The sequence below is a fragment of the Dunckerocampus dactyliophorus genome, chromosome 7, assembly GCF_027744805.1.
Source record: "Dunckerocampus dactyliophorus isolate RoL2022-P2 chromosome 7, RoL_Ddac_1.1, whole genome shotgun sequence".
NCBI classification, from domain to species: Eukaryota; Metazoa; Chordata; class Actinopteri; order Syngnathiformes; family Syngnathidae; genus Dunckerocampus; species Dunckerocampus dactyliophorus.
In genome coordinates, this window is record NC_072825.1 from 27495915 (window position 1) to 27520000 (window position 24086).

The 24086-nt window shown below is 42.5% G+C and overlaps 2 protein-coding genes across 4 annotated transcripts in view; both read left to right on the forward strand.

The window, feature by feature from the left end:
- Nucleotides 1-253: 253 nt before the first annotated feature.
- fdps (farnesyl diphosphate synthase (farnesyl pyrophosphate synthetase, dimethylallyltranstransferase, geranyltranstransferase)) lies at nt 254-6249 on the forward strand. 2 transcript variants are annotated; one of them, XM_054781728.1, is made up of 10 exons: nt 254-382; nt 745-897; nt 980-1120; nt 2011-2091; nt 2165-2287; nt 2358-2446; nt 2524-2596; nt 3011-3088; nt 3409-3543; nt 5749-6248. In XM_054781728.1, exons 1-10 carry the CDS (start codon nt 380-382, stop codon nt 5947-5949), a joined length of 1077 nt encoding a protein of 358 aa, XP_054637703.1. In that variant the 5' UTR covers nt 254-379; the 3' UTR covers nt 5950-6248. The 2 variants fall into 2 exon arrangements, with proteins under 2 accessions (XP_054637703.1, XP_054637702.1); XM_054781727.1 differs by having other exon boundaries at nt 264-382; nt 635-897; nt 5749-6249.
- A 1941-nt stretch (nt 6250-8190) lies between these two features.
- The window catches only part of rusc1 (RUN and SH3 domain containing 1), a 37306-nt gene continuing 21410 nt past the window's right edge, over nt 8191-24086 (forward strand). Inside the window, exons 1-6 of one of the 2 annotated variants that reach the window (XM_054782914.1) lie at nt 8191-8327; nt 12822-15939; nt 18017-18742; nt 21353-21475; nt 21554-21630; nt 23859-24033. In XM_054782914.1, the coding sequence (XP_054638889.1) occupies nt 12936-15939; nt 18017-18742; nt 21353-21475; nt 21554-21630; nt 23859-24033 (4105 nt within the window). In that variant the 5' untranslated portion in view covers nt 8191-8327; nt 12822-12935. The remainder of the gene's footprint in view (nt 8328-12821; nt 15940-18016; nt 18743-21352; nt 21476-21553; nt 21631-23858; nt 24034-24086) is intronic. The other variant, XM_054782915.1, reaches the window with a different exon arrangement.

The window sequence follows — 24086 nt, forward strand, 5'->3', positions numbered from 1 at the left end:
TATCAGTAAAAATAATAAAGGCTCACCCATTGGTTCACAGTCTCCCCATTCCACTAAAGCCCCTCCCTTTTCGGAATCCTATTCGCCAAACTGCTTGAAAACCCATCCTGGTTCGATACAACTGACCAATGAGGACGCAGAGTGTCAAATCGAGCCTTCCTAATCCTCGCCCATAGTCATTGCACGCAAGGGTGGGTGGGAAACGCAGTCTTGTTCCTTCCTAATAAAACGGGTGTCATTCTCTTGGGGAACTACAATCCTCACATCCTGCTTTTGAGAGACGTTCGTGGTCCTCGGTTTGATTACACATTGAAAAATCCGAGAAGAAGCAACTTCGCTGTGGTTTACTTTACCATTTGGGGGCGAGGATAAAGGGAGTATGGTACGTAAAGGCTTGTGACTGAGATAAAAAAATAAGTGAATATCATAATTTCCGTCTCGCTTTGCTGACAGGCATTTTAAAGGGAAACAATGTAGGTTTAGCGTCATTCAACGCTGCTTTAGGACAAGGAGGTAGTTGCTAGCTAGATTTGTTCGCTTTAGCATTACGCTAACTAACTAGGTATTCGCGTTCAGACGATGAAATGTTGGCTTTAGTTTGACATTAAAGAGTGTCACTTGGACGTCTATTCAGGGATGAGACACCTCCTCCGCTTGCCAGTTCCTAAAATGATCCGGATTATGTGGCCAACAATCTCCCCGTTCCAACATCAAGCCTCTCCACTGTGTACCTCGTCTATCCAGGGGGACGGCACTTGTAACGGATCACACAGCAAGAAGCCTCTGCTGTCAGATCCAGGACTCTTTGACGCCCAGTTCGAGGAGTTGGTGCAGGAGCTGACCGAGCAGGACCTCACTGATCCTGTACTTACGGATGCCCTAAATCGGCTGAAAGAGGTAAGTCGGCGCTGGGACAGTTGAACTACTTTTGAAAAGCAAGTTGCCAAGTCAAAGTTATTTAAGTGTTGTGTATTGGTAGGTTTTGCTCTACAATGCCCCGGGAGGCAAGAGGAACCGGGGTCTGTCAGTGATTGGCTCCTTGCGGGAGCTCGTCCCACCAACTCAGCTCACACAGGACACCGTGCAGCGCGCTCTGGTGGTCGGCTGGTGTGTTGAATTGGTAAGTTGGGTCACTAATCGCTCATATTGTAGGGGATGGAATAGTTTAGCTGGAAATGAAAAGAAAGTAGCAAAATACGTTGTGTTTTGGTTGTGTTGTCCATTTTCTATACCGCTTAGTCTTAGTAAGGTCACGGATGAGCTGGAGCCTATCCCAGCCTATCCCAGCTGACTAAATCAGGGATATACAATAATAGTCAAAACTTTGGCGAGGCCTTCACATTCAATAATAGGAGAAAGTGTGTCTAAACCTTTGACTGCTATTGTAAATATGTTATTAATAATGCTAATGATAATAATAATCTAAACTGTGGAAATGCTTCTTGAAATTTAGCATTTAACTTTTTATTTATATCTTTGTTCATTAACATTAACATTTTATTCTCAGCCTGTGGTACAACTACTAGTGTCTGTACGTGAACTCCCATCTAGTGGTACTCTGGATTAAAAAAAATTAAAAAAAATTATGCCAGTGTCCAGTCCTATCATTTTGCACGTTATTCCATGTACAGCACGTTAAGATTTGTGTTATCAACTTAGGCCATTTGTTATTATACTGTTATATACTGCCTCATTCTTTTCGGAGCGGACACTGCTGATTGCAGAAACCACTTCTAGTTTGGGTTGTTCTTGCTGTCCAACATGTAGACATCAAACCTGAAGCCGTGTTTAGTTTATAGATTTGATCATTTTTGTACAACTAAGCTATGGTAAGAATGTGTCTGTAGTCACAAACCACAGACTGATTACATCAGTTAACAACCTTCACAAGTGTTGCTTGTGCTATCTAACTCCTTTTTCCACTCCGTGGCTGTGTGTGTGTGTGTGTGTGTGTGTGTGTGTGTGTGTGTGTGTGTGTGTGTGTGTGTGTGTGTGTGTGTGCGTGTGTAGCTTCAGGCCTTCTTCCTTGTAGCCGATGACATCATGGATGCATCAGTGACCCGCAGAGGACAGCCCTGCTGGTACAAGAAGGTAGAGCTCCATTTATTTGAAAAGAGGTGCTTTCACGAAGCTGTCGCTCAGTTTTGTGCTTGTTATCTTAAAGGACGGTATAGGCTTGGATGCCATCAATGATGCCTTCCTCCTGGAGGTCTCCATTTACAGGCTGCTGCGCAGACACTGCAGGACCCAGCCCTACTATGTCCACCTGCTAGAGCTTTTCACTGAGGTACCTTTTGGTTTTATATGAGGATGCATAGACAAGGTGAACACTGCAACAGCATGTCTCCTTGTTGCAGACATCCTTCCAGACTGAACTCGGTCAAGCTCTCGACCTCATGACGGCACCCCCTGGTCAGATTGACCTCAGCAGATTCACCATGGAGAGGCAAGAAGACCACATTATGTAAAGGACAATCCTAAAAGTGCATTTTAAGGTTTATTTTGGAGGCCTATGTCTTCCAGGTACAAAGCTATTGTGAAATATAAGACGGCCTTCTACTCCTTTTACCTCCCAGTGGCAGCAGCCATGTACATGGTAGGTGTCTGGGAGCTGATATTTTGGAACACATGCTAACACACATGCAATACAGCTATCCACAAAGTTTTATAATCATTAGACAAATAAACAATTAGTTGCTAAGTCCCACTTGTCCCACCTGCAAAGATATCGGCCATTTTTTCTAAAATTTTACAGACATGTGCTTGTCAGTCCCTTAAAGGTGTGTACCTAATTTGGTGCCAATTTGGCTAAACAGTCAGAAGTTACAGTGGGTGTTTTGTATGGGGTTCAATAACAGCGCCGCATTGTGGTGTAGTTGTATGACAAATAATAGCAAAGGCGACACAGTTCTGACACGTGTTGACAAATTGTCACCCTCTTGTTTGCAGCGGTTCAGGAGTAGACTGTCAGTAAAGACACACTCTAATTTCTTTCACCATGTTTTCACAGGCTGGAATCGAGGACGAAGAGGAGCACAAAAATGCCAAACACATCTTACTTGAGATGGGAGAGTTCTTCCAAATCCAGGTGATCACCAATACTACATGATTACTAGGGTTATACATCTCTTTGTGATAGACGATTCCATACGCATCTAGATACACGGGTTACAATATGATTACAAATACATACAGTGGTGTGAAAAAGTGTTTGCCCCTTTCCTCATTTTTTTTTTTTTTGCATGTTTGTCACACCTAAATGTTTCAGATCATCAAACAAATATAAATATTAGTCAATGACAACACAACTTAACACAAAATGCAATTTTTAAATGAACTTTTTATTTGAAAAAAAAATCCAAACCTACATGGCCCTGTACATTAACAAACAGTGCGTTCCTGTTTCAGGATGATTACCTGGACTGTTATGGAGACCCGGCGGTGACTGGAAAGATTGGCACAGACATCCAGGATAACAAGTGCAGTTGGCTCGTTGTCACGGCGATGGAAGTCCTGACCGCTGAACAGAGAGCAGAGTTGGAGGTGGGTTGAAATGCAACAAAAGTCACAATTCTGGCAAACCATGGTCTTATATTGTTTATTTCAAAACAAAGGTGTGAAATAAACAAGTGAGTCACTTAATAATTTCTTGTGTCCAAGAGGTTGATCATTAAAATTCAAACAAAATTTGAACTTTGAGACTTTTAAACGAGAGAAATGTGAGAACATTTTGTGCCTTGTCTGAGAAAAGTGTATGGTGATGGGTTTTACAGCCTTAAAACATATAAAGCAATTGCAAACAATTAAAGTATGCTACCTCGCGGATTTCACTTATTGTGGGCCATTTGGGAACCTATCCCCCGCGATAAGCGAGGGAACACTGTACAGGTGTTGCTTTACAAAATATCAAAGTGGCAAAGTTGCATCCTTTCATTTTTCACCGTGTGGCCCTCAGTAGAAAAAGGTTGGGCACCCCTGACCTACACTACAGGGTGTATCAAAAGAAAGTAGACTCTCCAAAAAGTAGCCACTGAAGTTACAATTGAATATTTTCATGAAATTGCTTTATTTGCATGTTGGTATTGATGTCATCCTTCAGTCCATACCAAAATTTATTGCATAATTACATGCATGACTGAACACAGGCCAATTTTTTCCAAGAAAGTAAAGGGTTAAAATTTAAGGAAAAGTCTTAAACTGTGATGCAAAATGAGAATTTTTGTTATTGTATGCTGCGATACCCACATTAACCCTTTGTTTCACGCTATTTGCCATATTTTGTCAACTTAGTCTTCAATATGACCTCTATTTTTTTGGCTGCACAGTTGCGTGCTCCTCCGCATGTCCTGCACTGCTTGCCTGATCATTCCCCTGTCCCTCCGGAGGATGTTAACTTCAGCTCTGATTTGCTGCTCAATGTCGTTGAGGTCATGTGGTGGTGTCACATACAGTACACTTGATTTGAAATGGCCCCACAGAAAAAAGTCCAGCACTGTCAAATCAGGTGACCTCGGGGGCCATTCCAGTGGGCGTTTCAAAGCAATAACACGGTCACCAAAAAGCTCTGTTAGCCGATCAGTTACTGTTCTCTTCCGGCGTGGTGGAGCACCATCTTGGGCCCACCGAGCACGTGCCCACCGACCATTTCCTTGAAGACAAAAACGCGGCATTCCTCTGAGAGTACGAATGGCACGCTCATGCAACATTCAGAGATAATCGTCACCGTTGATGTGCTTGCGGAAAAAGTACGGTCCAACTATTAAACCATTTTTATTTTCATTATTAGATTATAATCTGGTTATCACAGCGTAGAAGAACACAAATTCTCATTTTTCATAACAGTTGCCTTAAATTTTAACACTTAAATTTTTTGGAGGACATATTTTTTTTTACCCACCGGAAAAATAAATGTTGGTATGGACCGAAGGATGATGTCCATACCAACATATGCAAATAAAGAAATTTCATGAAAACAGTCAATTGTAACTTTAGTGGCTACTTTTTGGAGGGTCTGCTTTTTTTTTGGATCCACCCGTGTATGAAACTCACTGCCTTCGAATCAGACATGGTATCTGTAAAGCTGAAGTACACAAAGGAGTTCACACAGTGGTCGCTATTGTCTTGTCAATGTAACATAATGTAACATTACTGACACCTAGTGATCAATTTAAAATACTACATAGCATGTCTTTCAATGCGTTTTCTGATTGCCTTATACAGTATTTGCATTTCCGCCACTTTTATGCTTGAAAATGCTTAATTGAAGCCAAAATGTGTCAAAATTGGATAAATATGACAACTAGCTAACTTCTACAGTCATGGATCGGACCGCCGAGGTCCCCGCTTCCGGCTGCCACCCAACTCACTCTGCACCCGACCCCTTTGGAGGGGGTACCCTAGTTGAATCTTCGGGCTGCGTCCAAGAAATTACACCCTTGGCTGTAATATTTTTTGTTTACAAAAGCAGTCGACCGTGTATGAAGCAGATCATTTGTAATAATAAGGACAACACGGTGGACCAGGACTCAGTCAACATAAACAGGACTGACTTAAGTAGGTTCCACAGTCATCATAGATGCCTGGTACTCTCTGTAGTTGAGTCAGTAACCAACCTCAGCTACTATATGAGAAAGTACAATAGTTTAATGTTCCATATACTGTATACAACTGTGAATCATTGTTGCACAAAGGCTTACTGGATGCGGTCGCCTTCTCTTCAACTAAAATCTGCATGTACGTTCTCCTCAGGCCTGTTACGGGCGTCACGATGACGCCAGCGTGGAAAAGGTCAAAGCGCTCTATGACGCCTTGCAGATGCCAAGCGTGTACCGCAAATACGAAGACGAGAGCTACCAGCGGCTACAGAAGCTCATCACCCGTCACGCTCAGAACCTCCCTCACGCCGTGTTCCTCAACTTTGCCAAGAAGATCTACAAGAGGAACAAGTGAAATGGGGGGGGGGGGGTGACATTAATGCTAATTGTCTCATTGTTGGGACAATGTCACATGACTTGGTTTTGGAAGAGAAGAGACTTTGGAAGAGACCATGCAGGGACTTAAAGCTTGTTAAAATATTGTCTTATCATTTAAGGTTTCATGTCTGACCTGTATGAATTTCTTTAGAGAGGTATATGTCCAGGCAGACCTACTTTCTTCATTCTCCATTTTTTTATATTGCTATTATCGTAGGCTGCCTTGGATTGAATGTTTATTGCTTTGAATAAATAATACATGAAGTACGATCTGCCGCTTATTCTTCTATCTTTATATGTGAAGGAGCAGTGATTTTGTGTGTTAGCAGGGCCTGAAGGTAGAAAGATTTTAGATTATACCAAGATTTTACATACACTCCTGATCAAACTCTTAAGACCAGTTGAAAAATTGCTAGAATTTGCATTTTGCACATTTGGATCTTAATGAGGTTTTAAGGAGAGCTACAATATGCAAAAGCAAGAAAGAGGAGTGAGACAAAAAGCATTTGGAACTTGTAATTTAAACAAAAACAAAAATAAACTGAAATATGTTGTTTATCACCTGATCAAAAGACCACAGGCTTTACAAGCGAAAATCTGCTCAAAATGCTCATTTTCTGTCAGGCATTCACACTGTCATGCCCTCCTGATGGCTAAAGCTAAGAAGCTTTCTCTTTTTGAACGTGGTCAGATTGTGGAGCTGCATAAGCAAGGCCTCTCGCAGCGTACCATTGCTGCTGAGGTTGGGAGCAGTAAATCCTAAGATTCTGATCATTATGGAACAAAAAAGTCAAGGGATGGACCCAAAAAAATCACACTTGCGCTGTCCATCAAGACACAGGGCCGTCTTCCACCTAAATTAAAGCCGACTGCAGCGCAATAACCATCAAACGACATCTGCGGGAAAAGGGTTTGAAAAAACAAAAAAGGAATTCAAAGACCTCGTCTCCTTCAACGCCACCAAACTGCCTGTTTAGACTTTGCCAGGGAGCATCAAACATGGGACATTGAAAGGTGGAAAAAAGTTTTATTCTCTGATGAGAAAAAATGTAACCTTGACGGTCCAGATGGCTTCCAACGTTACTGGCATGACAAGGAGATCCCACCTGAGATGTTTTCTACCCGACACATTGGAGGGGGGGTCCATCATGATCTGGGGTGCTTTTTCATTCAGTGGAACACTGGAGCTGCAGGTGGTGCAAGGTCGTCAAACGGCGGATGCTTACGTGCAGATGTTGCAGCGGGCATCCCTCATGACTGAGGGCCCTCGTCTGTGTGGTAACAGCTGGTTTTTCAACAGGACAACGCTGCAGTTCACAATGCTCGCTTGACCAAGGACTTCTTCAGGGAGAATAACATCACTCTTTTGGACCATCCTGCATGTTCCCCTCATTTAAATACCATAGAGAACATTTGGGCATGGATGGCAAGGGAAGTTTATAAAAATGGCCATCAGTTCCAGACAGTTGATGCCCTTGGTGAAGCCATCTTCACCACTTGGAGCAATGTTCCCACTAGCCTCCTGGAAACACTCGCATCAAGCATGCACAAACCCATTTTTGAAGTGATTAACAAGAACGGTGGAGCTACTCATTACTGAGTCCTACTGAGAACATATTTTGTTCTGTTTTTTTGTTATTTTTTGAGCGATAATCTTAAACTTTTTATCAGCTGATAAACAGCCGATTTCAGTTTAATTGTTCTTTTGAACCCCCGCGACCCTAATGTGGAAGAAGCGGTATAGAAAATGGATGGATGGATGGATGTTCTTTTCAATAAATTACTTTTTCAAAATGCTTTTTGTCTTACTCCCCCTTCTTGTTTTTGCATATTGTAGCTCTACTTAAAACCTCATTAAGATCCAAATGTGCAAAATGAAAATTCTAGCAATTTTTCAACTGGTCTGAAGATTTTGATCAGAAGTGTATAGACATAATACGGTCATTTGGGTGTGTTTTTTGTATGGCCACGCGGTTTAATCTGTACTAAAATAACCCTCACATTTTTGCATAAAATATTACAATGACGTATGTCCTTGCTGTTGATTTCTAACGAAATGATAAAGGAAATATGTGAATGAGGTTATTGAGGTGTTCCGACAAGGCAAAGTGTGGTGGTGGTGGTGCTGAGTCTCCGCGGACCGATACGCCCTTTGCAGGAGTCACGTGACAGGCGCTCGCCAGGCCCAGCGTCGGCCACGTGACCTACCGCTGCTGCTCCTCCTCTGACGGTTCGTTAAATCTCGGCCCTCGTTCGGAGATGCTCGCGAGATGCTGGCAACGATTGTGTTCACGTCCGGGAGAGAGGCACCGTGACTGGGACGACGAGATGGAACGCTCCTTCCCGCACCGAAACGTGAGTCTGCTACTATATTATCGTTTTTAAATGTGCGTGTGTGTGTGTGTTTACAAGTATCTGTGTGATCGACCCTGTATGTCTCACCAGTCCAATTGCTTTCTTATGGCGTTAAATGTACCACCTTTTACAGCCATTATGCTTTATTCTGACGTTATTTGTAATTAAAACGGCAGTCAAAAACGGATGGACCTTCATATCAGGGCGATGCGGATAGTACCCCTCCTCATTCTCCTCCCATCTTCTCCTCCCAGTCTCCATCATTTTGGATCGATACATGCAGACTAAATACTGTACACGGTTACAAATGGCATGTCACCATTATGCCAAGGAGCTTGCTTGTGTTGTCAGTGTGAAAGAAAAGCGACAGAGAAAAAGGCCCCATTGTGTGATTGATATTCCAGTGACGTGAAGGGCAGGCACAGTGCAGGGATGAGCAATAGCGTTTTCTCATGCAGCCTCGCTTGACTCATTATTTCATGCTCCACTTAAAGCTCGGAGCTTCAAGGGATGCTTCTTTACAAACACCATTGCATCTTTTTTACATGGACGCATGGTGAGGAGGATGGAAGCACACAGATGGGAGACAGGCTGGCAACTGTAAAGTCAACAGCATGAACAGATGATCTTGATGATGATGAGTGACAATGTTACTGAGAATTATATTACTGAGGAGGATTGTTAAATCCACTATATCTGGTTCCTTAAGACAGAGGTGTCTAAAGTGTGGCCCACAGGGGCCATTTGCATTTTGCATTGAATATGCCCAAACCATATTCTACAAATAAACACAACCTGCATTAGAACGTAGAAAACAAAGGGAAAACTAGAAATGGTCCATATCCTGAAAAAACGGTACAAGAAAATTGATTAACAAAAATCAGATATTGATGACAGTTCTGCTTGATATCCTCAAAAAATGTATCTTTGACACACAGCTTGCTCCTCACCCCCAAACTCTACTGCCAGATGTTCTCCTTTGATTTTGTATCAATATTTGCAATAAAAGTCCATCCATCCATCTTCTATGTCGCTTATCCTCACTAAGGTCACGGGTATGCTGGAGCCTATCCCAGCTGACTTCGGGTGAGAGGCGGGGTACACCCTGGACTGGTCGCCAGCCAATCGCAGGGCACATACAGACAAACAACCATTCACACTCACATTCATACCTATGGACAATTTAGAGTCTCCAATGAACCTAACATGCATGTTTTTGGAATGTGGGAGGAAACCGGAGTATGCAATAAAAGTGACTGTTGTAATTATTAGATGAGAGCAGGAGTGTCCAAACTTTTTCCAGCGAGGATGGCATACTGAAAAAATCAAAGGATGAGGGTGCCACATTTACTTTTTTTTTAAAAAACAACCCACATAGATATGCAGAGATGTTTTTTATATTTAAATACAATATTTTCTATAAAAAAATTAATATAAAACATTCTATTTGTTAGTTTTATTAGTGGCAAAGCGTATTATGAACTGTTTCTACTTATATTGCATACAATTTTTTATTTTTACACATATTTCAGCTTTTTTCTTATAGATCTTTTTCTCATACTAGAATTACTTTATTCTCATAATATTTGGACTTCATTATTATATAATTTACCCAACCTAATTTTCCTAAAATTGCAACTATTTTTTTGTTTAGTTTTTTTCTCATATTGCTACTTTTTTGCCTTTAAGATTTCAACTTTATGCTTTTTTTCTGGTAATATTATGACATTACTCTGTCTTTATTCTTGTAAAATTACTGCTCTTTTTTCTATTGTCGATGTTTTGTAATTTTCTCATTTAACCATATACAGTAGAATGTGCCGAAGGCCGATAAAAGAGCACTCACCCCTGCAGTGCCCTGGGTGCTTGGACACCCCTGGATTAAATTCAGCTCCTGAACCCTACCCTTCTCTCTTCAAAATGCCTCACACACTTATTAAACACATTTAATGTATAAAATGTATAGCTACTCAGCATACATACATACAATGAATGACAATGTAAGATGTTGTATATAATAGGGCTGTCAAAAGCATTTATCTTTTTGGTCTTTTTTTTTTTTTTTTTTTTTTACAAATATCTGTTTTTTTGGTTGTGTTCAAAATATATTGTATATTTTTTATATATTGTTATATTGGTTACAAAGTCAGGGCTTTGAGAGCAAAAAGTCAAAAGAATTTAAATGAGAGTCAATCGTAGTTTTTGCTTTTATTTACTGTACTAATTTTTTGCACTATTGGGTTCATTTTGCGCAAACAATTGTTTACAATACAACAAAATAGTTGTATTACGGTATTTTTTTTAACACTGTTACACGGTCTTATATTGTCACTCACGCACACACTTTACCAACAAGAAGGTGCCCAACATGCCTTGTGGGTTATACATTAGTATAAAATAGTATTGTTTTGCATGTCTGGTCTGACTCTAACCGAAACGGATGCTAACCGAATCCATTTTTGCCGTAAGTAATAACGTACAGTAAATCCAATTACGCCATTCCAGAAAGACAAAAATCTTAACACAAAACATGTTTTTATAGTTTTACAGTTATAGTTTGACATGCAGATTGCACTATTTGCAGTTGCACTTGAGTGAGGGAGGCTTTGGAGGTTTGTGTCAGAGTGCCATTTTTATGGGTGTCTCAATTACTCACAGGTCGTGCAGGAACGTAATCCCCACAAAAAGCGGGAAGCTACCGTTCTGTTAAACTGTTCACAAATAAGTGTGTTGATACAAAGGTTTTTTTTTTTGTTTACCTAAAATCTTTGCCCTGTGTTTTATTGTGATTACCATCACAATTAACAAATTCAAGGCAAAAGTCATTCAATGGTTTTGAAAAATGTCCAAGTAAAAAAGTAAAAAGTACCATAAGTTTTGGTGTATAAGCTGCTACTTTTTTCTTAAACTTTTAACCCTGTGGCTTATACAGCAGTGCGGCTAATTTATGGCTAAATTCTAACCTTGTGACATCTCCTTTACTTCAGAACTACTACTAATTGTTTAAATACTGTGCCGCTCGCGAGTCAGTGAGGAAACGATAGCTCATTCTTTAGCAGGAGCCAATCACAAGCTATCAGTGCACTCACAACAAGCTTGTAAACCCACTGGAAATCGCAGGAGGTCGATATATAACAGTATAACAAGATAACAGTCTGACTCACAGTGTCATCTTACAACAAACACTAAACTCATCACACTGCAACTTAAAGCTCAAAAGCTATACCTGAGAAATATACAAACATGTACCAATACAAGTTTAAAATGGGAAAAACTCTTTTCAAGTTTTCCCATAATGCATTGTGTCTGAGTAACACATTAATTGAGGAGCTGCATTGACGTCAGCCTCCCTCTGGGCTCTGGGCTCCTCTGTCTCCCTCGCATTGCAGCGCCATCCACCATCTTCTATGCTGCTTGTATGAAATGCTTTGCTCAAATGAAATACATTGTGGGAAAGCTTTAAAATGTTTTTTTTTTTTTTTTTACATTTTTAACTCATATTGGTACAGATTTGTATATTTATCAGGTACACCGTTTGAGTGTTAAGTTGCTTTGTGATGACTTTTGTTTTCTTTGTAAGATGCCACTGTGAGTCATTTATTTGCCAGAATTGTAATAATAATAATACAATTAACCTTAAGAGGGCCCTAGAATTCACACACATACATTATTAATACATACAGACAAAAAATATACGCTTCTCAAAAACTGCTGTAAATATATTTTAAATGTTCTTTTTTTTGTGCTTTGAACGAGTAAATTTAAACCTACCCCTGCCTGAAATATACATATCAAGTTTTAATCCTATCTATATAGTGCCAAATCTTTACATAACGCCACTGTTGTTTTTAATGAAGCAAAGCTCAAGTAAAAACACACAAAGACAAAATATACTGTATATAAAATATTGAGGGGTGAAGAAGGTCAGACTTTTTTTTTTAAATCACATGTATATTGTTTAATTTAGACTGTTTTATCTTTTATTTTGTAGTTTTTTTGTTTGATTTATGTTGCATACCATATGTATTATGCCTGCCTTGTATTATTCATTATTTTTGTCTTATTTTACTCATTTAATTTTAATTTGATGTGGTATTTTTATTGGATTATATTGAATTGCCTTTTATTTTACCTTTTATTGCACCCGTCAGATCCAGTACAAGACCTGTATGAAATATTCTATGTTATATTTTTAATTGTCAGATTTTAGCAGTATGTGTTGTTGGGGTTGTGACAGTGTGACATCTGTAAAGCTGAAGTTTACAATGGCGTTTAAAGCAACAGAAATCAATAAACAATACATACATACTGACAAAATCATTATGATGCTGTGCAGTTGTACACCACTGAAAATTAGAAGCACAATAACAAACATATTCAATTCATACTAATAAAATGGAGCATTATTGTCTTTGGAAAGGCAGAGTTTTGTGTATCAAATGAAGTGGTAGGTGAGATTATATGTGTCATCATGTGTTTGTTTTGTTGTTTCAGGTTCTCGGCAGTCAGTTCAAGATGTGATCATCACACCACATCATCATTTGAATCAGTTTCTATAGCAACGAAAATATCAGAGTTTCATCTTTTGAAAAAACTCCCATTACCACAATGCAGTCCTCCAGCTGCTCCTCTCAGCCTGCCAAGCCACGGCGTTTTGATGTCAGCAGGCGGGCCGCTACCTTACCTGGGCCGAGGTTTCGTGGTGTTCAGAAGGAGGATAAAAACATGAACACCATCTCTTCATCCTCCCCTCGACGGGTGACAAGAGGTCCCGTCGCTCCCCCCAGGACCAGGCCGGCGGTGCAGCCTCGTGCGCCGCTAAGCCAAAGTAAGTTTGGCGCTCAAAAAGCTAGCACGGCCATCTCCAAATCAGCTAAACCCAAACCCAAGAGCGTCCGTGCATCTGTGGCAACCCAAATCGCATCTCCTCTTCCGCCACCTCCCGCCGTTCTCCCTCTCGACCCCAACTGCAACGAGCCGAGCCTCCCGTGTCTGTGCTGTGACGGGCGCTCGCCGCAGGACAACAACAGCATGTTCAACCATAACCACAACAACAACAACACCGTTTCTCTTAGGCATCAACTGCAGCTTCCTCCGCCGCCTCCGGCTGTAGTACCACTGAGACGAGACGGGACGGGGGCCAAGGAGCTGCCCTCTCAAGTGGAGGCTCCCATCCTAGAGCCTGCGCCGCAACTTGCCGCCAGTGATGCCAAAAAAGCAGACATGGATGATCAGAAATATGTCAAATCAGAGGAAGAGGACGATGAGAGCAGCAGTGGTGATATCGATATTGATGACGAGGACGACGGTGATCGCGATGATGACGATGATGATGACACCCTGGTGCCCTCGTGCTGCGACTGCCCGCCATCCCTTCTGGAGTTCTCGCTCTCCTCTTCTACCTCGTCCTCCTCTACTTCCATCAGCTCCTGCTCTGATTTGGAGTCCGACTGTGCGGATCAATACACCTCCCAAAACCAATCAATCAAGGACTCTTCTCCTGAATGTCAGCCGCCTGCACGGTCGCTCCCCGCCTTACCTCTCGACCGGGGCCACTTGTCTGTAACGTCACACACCCCAATTTCATCCCCAGATGAGGGTTACCCCTCTGCCCTGGACACCCCTTCTCCTGACTATTTGGGAGTCAAAGGCGATTCTGAAGTTACAAAACTGGGTTTGCTCGACTTCCTGGAATCGGTCGGGGAGTTTGGTAAAATGGAACGCTTCAGCCAGGTGATCCAAGTGGCCCGCTGGGATTTGGAGGGTGAGCAGAATTGGGATGTCTTAAGAGATCGGTTAGATCACATGGATCGCTTGGAGAAGGTCAACAGGGAAGTAAAACTGTCCTACATCGCCAGACTCCACGAGAAGGGGTTTGATCTGGGGGATCTGGAAGAGCGGGACCTATCAGACGTCATGGATGAAATGGGAAACATCGACATCGGCTGGAAGTTGTATAAAACCCGAGGGGGGTTCATGGGAGAATCTCAAGAGTTCTCTGACGCAGGGGTTGACCTCACCGCTCCGTCGGATTGCGATGACCCTCTTGCTCCTGACTCCCTTACGCCTTCCCCGGCTGAGCCACCGCCTCGGCCACCGAAACCTCCAGCACGTCACGCCAGCGTCAACTCCGACCTTCACACCTACATCAACATCAGCCGGGAGACCACCTCCATGGCCCTTACCACCTCTCCCACCTTGTCCACCTTCTCTCCCAACTCCTCTTCTCCCACGTTCTCCACCTTTCGCTGCGAGAAGCCTTTGCCCCTGTCACCACCATCCATCCCTCCTCTCCCTGTCTCTAAACCAGTCTCATACCTCACCCTTTACACTACTTCCTCTCCCTCAGTCCCCACCCCTACTCCTCCTATTCCCCCACCTCGAAGGCGACACCTTGCCAGGAAGGAGGCACAGCGCCTCGCTGCCCTTCAAGTAGAACAGGAAAAGACCCCACTGTCCTTACCGCCTCCGACTACACGGCCCCCTCCTTTGCCTCCTCCGCCGGTTATCTCTTCCTCTCTGCCTCCTCCAAGTGTACCTCCACCTGCCCTTCCTCCTCCGCCTTCCTTTCATGCTCTGGATGTGGAAATCCGGAAGCTCTTGATGCTTGCAGGGTTGACTCAGGCTGAGCTCCTCAAGCTGAGCCCAGAGCTCGGCGACTGCGTTGGGACTTTAGAGGAGGAGGTTGACCGAGAGCCAGTGGAGTTCAGACTAAAGGAGGAGGAAGCCGTGGATGGATGGAGCAGCAGAAGCAAACTGGTGAGGGATGGAGAGGCAGTTTTTCCAGATGAAGTGAAGACAGAAGCCCAAAGAACCACCTCATTCTCTGAGATGGCACGAAGAAGGAAGAAGAACAGTAGTCTGACATCGGACACCTACTACAGCACCAGCTTCAGTAACATGCATGAACCTAAACCTAATAACTTTGAGTCCTGCCGCTATGCAGGCAAGGCACTCGATCCACCTGCTCCTCCTCCTCCTCCTCGTCCCTTACCCCCAATACCCCCAAGTGTGCCACCTCTCAAAGTCAGCACTCTAAAAGCTAACTCTGCACAGCCTGAACGCTTTGATTGGCTCATAGCATTCACCCCCGATGGGGACGCCCCACCTCAGTCCACCGAAATGAGAAAACTTCATGTAGAAACGGCAAAGAAGAGCCTCACAGCACCAAAGGTCACCAGCTTTAAAGAGCTGCGCTACCGCAACAAGAGTGGCGCCCCTGCAACCAGGGTGATCACCGACCCGGACCCTGATCCCACCGTCATCACACCTGACCCCGACATACTGTACAACCTGAAGTGGAGACGGGAGAAGGAGGGCAGCGGGGGCAGCCAGTGGGAGTACACTTCACAGGCTCAGGCCCTGTTCATGCAGCCCCCCCCAGCCCTCACCTCTATGGCGGCGCTGAAGGAAATGCTCCAGAGGGCAGACGAGGAGAGCGGGAAAAGAAGCGACAAGATGGGCTGCTCGGTTAGCGAGAGCAGCCTATGGACCGTGAGCAGAGAGTGGGAGCGTGAAGATGCGAAAAGGGAGAAGGAAGGGTGGGAAGAAGATGAGGCGGAGGTGCGAGGACAAGCAGATGGAGGGAGGACTCTTGAATCAAGAACCACTGGTGAGAAGACATTTTATGTAATGTTACTTTTGTATGTGTGTACAATAAGATTGCTTGAGGGGTTTTGACTTACAAGTTAAAGGAAAATATTATCATAGTCGTGACTGTGTTTTCACTGAGTTTTTCAGTGATAATAAGCCAAAGAGGAAATTATAATTATCTAACTTACAAGAATAGACCTAAAAAACAAGTTATAACCAAAATAAGTGGTCATCGCAGGTAAGGTTGTCTACAAGCTTTACTATTAATACCACATAGTTATTTTTGTACATTAATTAATCATGCTTAAACAATCAGAGCACATTGGAACAGGCAAGCACCAACATCAGCTTATTAACTGTTCTTTGCAATTTAAAGTCGAAAAACCAAAGTAGGTGAAGATGTAAAGTAATTTATGGACACAATGCAGTAGAACTAACAAGATTAACAAGATGGAGGATGCGCATGAGTCACAAAAAAAATCATGCTGCATGATTTTTGAACGGTAATGACGGTGATTTCAGAATTTAAAGAGATGACTGTGTGAGATATGGATGGCTAAAAGTCATGTGAGGAGAAGGTTGGACACTTTCCAGCCAGTTTCCCAGGTCTCTGGTTATCAGAGTGTGATGTCATCACTGCTTTAATTAATTATTCATTGCCTCTCTCCTAAAAGTCCTCTGATCTTCTTTTCTCCTCATGCCAACTCAATATGTATAATCTGTCACATCTCAATTGCTATTTGTGATTTTAAACCCCATCACTTTTGAGAGGTCTATGCTGTGTATTTTTCCTCGTCTTGTCTACCCTGCCTCCCCGCTCCCTAGGGTGGCTCACATATAGCTCAGATCAGGTTACTTATCTCATCCAGCGCTGTTGGAAGTGAAGAGCAAACAATGCTTGCTGAGATAAATCAGGATTTATTTCAAACCACATGTCTTCCTATCATATTTAATAATTAATTCTTAACAATTACAACCTTAATATTCCTAATGCATTTATCAAACAATTAAAGAACCAAAGTTTTGAGGCGTATGTACACCTTTAAGAGCGGTAGGGGCGGGGCTTAAAAACGTCCAATCACGAGCAATGAGTGTTCGATAAGCACAACTTGTGTTGTCTGTCGTTAACCTCATTCTGAGCCGAAACGAGGTACTGTATTGTCTAGCTATCATGTCTATTTTCACGTCTTTCTACAGTATGAAACTATTCTGTCTAAAAAAAATAGAGCTATTGCGTCTATAAATACTGTGGAATTCATGCTAAAAGTCGAATAAACGTCAGTTTCTAAGGAATACAACTCAAAGCCCCAAACTAAGCTCGCCGTGATTGTACGGCTTTAAGAGTCGTAGAGGCGGGGCTTACAACTTCCAATCACCAGCAACAAGTGTAAGAAAAACAGGAAGTGCTTTCTGTTGTTAACTTTTCCACCTGAGTCCAAATAAGGTATTGTTGAACTTTTAGCTTATTTTCGTGTTTTTCATACCACAAGAAGTTGTGGTAAAAATCGTGACTCCGTTCACCCATGTTCTAGTAACATGGGTGTTCTCGTACTTAGATTTTGCTGGAATACCCTCGAAAAGTTTTGATCTGACAGCTGACTCGGCGTGTACGAGCAAGTGTCGAGGGAGGAGACAGAAAGAGACAAAATAAATGTAAAAATTTGAGGAGGAGAAGGTAATGAGATGATTCACGGTGACTTAAACTGTGTAAAAGTACAAAGGTAGATTCCTTTGGATGTTTGTGCTTGACAGTCATTCACCAATTACGAACTAGAAGTGAAACCGGAAGCTTTAGCGTCACGATAAGTGGACTACCGCAACTGTGTCATTTGCTTTCGTGTATCTGAATTAAACGCTTTTCATAAATCATTTACTTCCATACAATATCAATGTGTTGTAACTGTTTAGTATTGTTTCATTGTGTTGTGTGTTTCTCTGCTGTGCTGAACTCAAACATGTGCTTTTTTCCCCCTCAACAGACACTAACATTCTCTGCATTTCTCTCTCCTTCCCATTTATTTACCGCATTTTTTACTTGTCACGTATCCAATCCCATTCTCCATTGTTTGTGCACTCCTGCTGCCTCCAACGAGCAGTTTCCTCCCCCCCACTGTCCCTTACCCGGCCCCCTCAGCCCTACTTCCTGCATAATGCCCCTGTTTCCTGCCACCCAGGTCATGTCCATATAAATTCCCGGCCACACGCCCATGTTGGGAGAGAGTCTTTAGACCTTCAGTGGGCTCAAGCTGACACTGATTCTGTGTTCCATTGTGAAAGGAGGGATGATTTAGACTCACACAACTGTGGGAAGGAATTTAAGCAAAACACAGCAAAACAAGATTTCAGTCATTACAGAATTAATGACAGTTGGGACTCTCAGCCTAATCTGGACTCCCTCTATTGCAGTGATAAGACAAGCATCACAGTTACGAATGCTGCACCGGGCTGCACCACCCCATATAAGAACATAGATGTCATGATGACTTATTCATGCAATCCAAAGAAACCAACAGACTATAATGCTAACAAGACCAGGGCCTCCAAAGAGCTTCCCCCTCTGCCCACCTACTACCTGTACCGCTCCAAGAACTGCCCACTGCATGGGGGCTCCCCTCCTCGCCTCTCCCCAGTAGGAGCCCTCTCTCCTCCTCAGCGTTCAGGGGCGGGCTCCAACCTCAGCTCGCCGTTTTTCCCCCGCTCGCACACACTGCCCACCCTCGCCGCTCCCCCCTACTACCCTAACCTTTATGCTCCTATACCCCCCCATGCTCCCCCTCTGCCCCCAAAACTCTACCAGGCGTCACGGCAGCCTCGCGTGGCCAGTAAGATCTCTCTTTCTCTTCTCCTCGCTTTGTCTGTCTTTCTCAAATACTGTTTTGATTCTTGACACGTTGAATGCATCTCATCTGAAATGTCCTTTTTGAAGCTGCAAAGTAGCCTTCAGAGTCCCTTCTGTCCCTTCTCTGTCCGTCTGTCTTTGCCCCTTTGTTGGACTCCTATGTTGCACGGTAATATATTGAAACAAACACATGCTAAAAACAAGTGAAGTAGAATCGGACTCATTAAAATCCCCCCAGTGACTTTTCATTGTTGCAAAAGTCTACCTCCTTTGAGTGCTACAATGACAGTTTTTTCATAGGACATAATAGAAATCAAATTACCCTGTTCCAGGGTGAAACTGTCAGCATGATAAAAGCTTGTATTTTTAACAGTGTAAAAATAGGTTCACTGCTGTATGAGAAATGGTAAAAGTAAATAAAACTAAGCTCAAATAACACTACTCACCCCAACTTTTAAGGCAGGGGTGTCCAAAGTGCGGCCCGGCGGGGCCATATTTGGCCCACAGCAATTTTCTTTTTATTGGCTAGCAAAACATATTAAAAATGTAATTTAACAAGAAAAATAGCAAATAAAAAATGAATGAGCATCAATTTTACAAGAATGAAGTCAAAATATTAATAGACGATGTGGTCCTGATGGCCTCATCGGGCTGTGACCTGCAGCGTCTGCTGGGACGGTTTGCATCTGAGTGTGAAGCTTCTGGGATAAGACTCAGCACCTCCAAATCTGAGGCCATGCTTCTCAGTCAGAAAAGGGAGGATTGCTCCCTCCGGGTTGGGAATGAGGTCCTGCGCCAGGTGTAGGAGTTCAAGTATCTCGGGGTCTTGTTCACGAGTGAGGGAAGGTTGGAGCGTGAGGTCAATAGGCGGATTGGCGCAGCGTCTGCAGTAATGCGGTCGCTGTACCGGACCGTCGTGGTGAAGAGAGAGCTGAGCCAGAAGGCAAAGCTCTCAATTTACCGTTCGATCTATGTTCCCACCCTGACCTATGGTCATGAGCTTTGGTTCGTGACTGAAAGAACGAGATCGCGGATAATAGCGGCTGAAATGAGTTTCCTCCGTAGGGTGGCTGGACTCAGAGATAGGGTGAGGAGCTCGGTCATCCTGGAGGAGCTCCAAGTAGAGCCGCTGCTCTTTCACATCGAGAGGAGCCAGTTGAGGTGGCTCAGCCATCTAGTCCAGATGCCTCCTGGACACCTCCCTGGTGAGGTCTTCCGGGCATGTCCAGCCGGCAGAAGGCCCCAGGGAAGACCTAGGACGCGCTGGAGGGATTATGTCTCACAGCTGGCCTGGGAACGCCTTGGTGTCCTCCCGGTGGAGCTGGAGGAGGTGGCCGGGGACCGGGAAGTCTCAGCTTCCTTACTGAGACTGCTGCCCCCACCACCCGGACCCCGATAAGCAGAGGAAAATGGAATGGAATGAATAAAGTATCAAAGTATCACGATAAGAAAATTTACAAAGATTATTTAAGAAATAAAAAATATAAATATTTGGAAAATGTAAGAAAATACAAAGAAAAGAGCACAGCTGAAAATTGGTAATAATAATAGGCGTTTTCATCTATATTACAAAGATGAGATGCAGTATTTTCTTAGCATAACAACATACAGTATCAAAGTGGCAAAGTTGCATCCTTTCATTTTTCGCTATGTGGCTCTCGCTGGATAAAGTTTGAACACCCCTGGTTCAAGGACGTGAAGAGGGAGGCTCAGAGAAGGCAGTTGACTTCATGCATTGCACTTTACAACATTCCTAAATGTCATACAAGTGTAAAAAGAAGTTAACCCCTTTTATGATGCAACTCTCATACAAGTGTAAAAAGAAGTTAACCCCTTTTATGACGTACCTGTCATACAAGTGTAAAAAGAGGTTAACTGCTACATATTAAAACCTGAAAACGATAAATTGTGTACTCACTGTTGATAAGACAAAGATGAACATACGAAGGGAGTGTGTGTTCCTGGGATGTGTGTCCCGTCACATGAAGCAGATGACCTTCCGTTTGTCTTTTTAGTGTCGCTGCGTTGGCCATGTTGTCTTGAGCGGCCAGGACAGAGATGCGTGTTCTGCCTTTTTTTTGTTGTTGTTTTTTTAAGTTACATTGCAATAAGTTGGATTTGCAGTTCTATGGTTATCGTCACACTGGTCCTCCCTGATGCCCTTCTATCATGGCTTTATTGTTGTATGACCATTTGACATTCATTTCCATAGGGTTAAATAAAATAACATTAAAACACATCGCTTCAGTACTCAACTACTACTGTACTTGTGCTTATATTGAGTATGAATCTAATGGATACCCTTTTATGTACACTTAAAGAATAGAAGAAGCATATAACGTATGACTGTATATAATGTTCTAATAATCACAGGATGTGCTCAGTCCCTGTTAGTCCTCAGTAGTACCATCTGCTTCTTATGCCTTCTCCTCCACGTCATTGCTTAAGGCTCTCCAATACTAACATTTTTAGTTAAAATGTTTCTCTCCCTCATGGTTTCTTTTGCGCTTGTTGAATTTCTGTTTTGATTCCTCTAAGTCATTCCTCTTTTGTATTTTTTTATTTTTTTTATTCGTACTGCTGCCACTTCCAGCTGTCCGCAGTGTGTCGTTCGGCGGAGCTGTGCAGCGAGGTGAAGCATCCTGGATGGGTGAAGATGTGCCGCATCCAATGAGAGGTCTCGGCCTGTCCTCTCTGCACCTGCTGGAAAAGAGAGGTACGGGTGCACTGTTGTGTGCTTGTGTGTAGTCCTGTCCCGCTCTTCATTGACTGCGCACCGTTGTTCCTCCTCCAGCTCTCGTCAGTGCAGTCAGCGTGGCAGTGGAGGCCGTCTTGGCCCAGTTTAGTTCTTCTCGGACGGTGGTTCAGAAGGTCAGTCCCTGCTTTGGTTTTGCTGTATTTTGCATGCTTTCCCTCGCCCATCTTTTGACATTATATACATATAGCTTGTTGATGTCGACCAACTCATCAAGACCGTGTTATTCTTTTTACTTTTATTATTACTATTTTTATTATTTCATTCATACTTATTATTAGAAAGTGCCTGCTTAAGCCGACCATTCCGAGGGGTGTCTACATAAGAGGGTTCCACTTTATCATACTCCTACATCAGGGGTGGTCAAAGTGTGACCCGCAGCACATTCTAAAAATATAACTTAGCAAGAAAACTAAATAAAACAACAGCAATAATTGAAAAATCACCAACAATTTTACAAGAAGTCAAAATATTAAGAGGAAAAAGTTGTAAACTCACAAGAAAAAGTCGTAATTTTACGAGAATAACATCGTAACATTATGAGGAAAAATAACGTCATTTCAGTAGCAAAAAGTTCAAATATTAAAGAAAAAAGTTATTTTTTAAAAGTCGTAATATTTGGGAAAACCAAACAAAACAACAAATAGTTGTTTCATTTTGGGAAAATGAGGTTGTGGGAAAAAGTTTGAATGTTACACAGTAGTAATTGACATTACATCAGCTATCGAGCACAAAGTACAGTGTTCCCTCGTTTAATGCGGGGTTAGGTTCCAGAAAATACCCGCGTTAAGTGAAATCCGTGTAGTAGAAGTTGATTTTTTTTCTCGTTTTTATATGTCTTTTCGTTCATTATATATTTTTTCGTTTACAGGATATAACTGTGTTCCTCTAAAAAGAAATATGATAGCTTTTAGAAATAACAAATTTAATTTTAATGATCAATCTACAAGGATTGGACACATAAGAAATTATTAATAGTAATAATAATAATAATTAATAGTATAATTAATAATTTTACAGTTCATCTGACCGTGCGTCTTCATCTTCGTCCTGGCGCGGCTCTGTTGTACGTCTTTTTCCACTGAAGCCCTTTGTGCATGTGTCTTTTTCCGAGTGAAGAACATAGTTATGGGTCGTTGTTGGCGCTCTTTTTTTCTTCTGGGACAGAATATTCTTATAAACAGACATGCCCCCTTCGATTATATTTGAGAACTGTAATGAACGAAACAACGAGGGTCCCATTGTGCAGCTCGCTGAAGTTAATTGGCCATTCTCACCATGGTTGCCAAGCAATCAAGTGTTAGTCCGTCCTCCTCGTCTTTATCAACACTTGTGTCCTCTTCTTCCTCATCCTCGCTTGGCAACTTCGTCGGTCAGTGGTTGTGAGTGGGCATCAATCAGGGCATTCATGTCATCAGGAGTCATACTGTATCATTAAAGCATTAAAGTCATATCGTAGACATTGTGAGTTGTGTCGGGGAGAAACAAACATACAGCACTAAAGAGCCACACTGCTAGCGGTCAAACAATAATGTAAATTAGTCAGTCCCTACAGTCCCTTAGCCAATCGGGACGCAGAACACAATGCGTGTTCTCCCTTAGCGAATCAGGATGCAGAACAAAATGCGCGTTCATACACTGTTAAAAAAAGGAAAAGAAAAAAAAGCATGCTACACTGTGAAAAATTGCACACAAAACCCCCCCCCGTATAACAGCAAGTCCGCATAGAGTGAACCATGTTGGAGAGGGGGAACACTGTTGTGCCAAAAATCCATACACAGTATATATATGGTAGTTTTAATGCAATAAAATAAGAATTTAAAATACAAATATAAAATAATAACATGAAAGTTATCAATCAAAATAATAATCAGCAAATTAATGTATTTAAAAAAATACCCCTTTAACTAAAAATAAATTAAATCTTTCCAAAAATACCATAAATCGAGGCACAAGAAACACAAATGTATTCTTACGTAAAATTTGTAATACATGAATTATCTACTCAGAGGTGGGTGGAGTAGCACAAAACAACTGTACTCATTTAAGAGTATTGTTACTACAACAATTTCAATTCAAGAAAACGATATGTGATGTTACACATATAGGTATCGGTTGATATCGGATATTGAGAGTTGGACATCGGTTTTCTGCAAAAAAGCCAATATCGAACATCCCTAAAATTAATATAAAAGACCAACAGCATATATGGGGGGGGGGGGGCAAAGCTTGAGGTTGATACTAATAATAGGCTTTTTCGCCTATTTCACAAAGCTGAGATGCAGTTTTAAAAAAAATATATAAGGTTTGCACACCCCTGTCATACATCATGCCTGTCTTTCAGGCCTTATCGGGAGACAGCACTGTAAATCCATCGCTGGGTCGTCTAGTGCTGCAGTGCCTCTGCCCCGCCCTGCACAGCCTGCTGACAGACGGCCTCAAGCCCCACCAGAGTGACCTGATTGCAGGCAGAAGGCCAACTTCAGCCTGGAGCCTGGTCCAGGCTTCAACCCGGCCAGGTAGGAGAGTGTAGAGAACTAGTAATATACTTTTATAGCTCTTCTTCCTTTAT

What these genes read in the sequence shown, in the direction of transcription:
- fdps (XM_054781727.1), top strand. Translation starts at nt 637, where the DNA reads ATGAGACACCTCCTCCGCTTGCCAGTTCCTAAAATGATCCGGATTATG. An exon ending in TCGGCTGGTGTGTTGAATTG is followed by an intron (nt 1,121 to 2,010) that starts GTAAGTTGGGTC and finishes GTGCGTGTGTAG; the next exon opens with CTTCAGGCCTTCTTCCTTGT. An exon ending in TGCTAGAGCTTTTCACTGAG is followed by an intron (nt 2,288 to 2,357) that starts GTACCTTTTGGT and finishes TCCTTGTTGCAG; the next exon opens with ACATCCTTCCAGACTGAACT.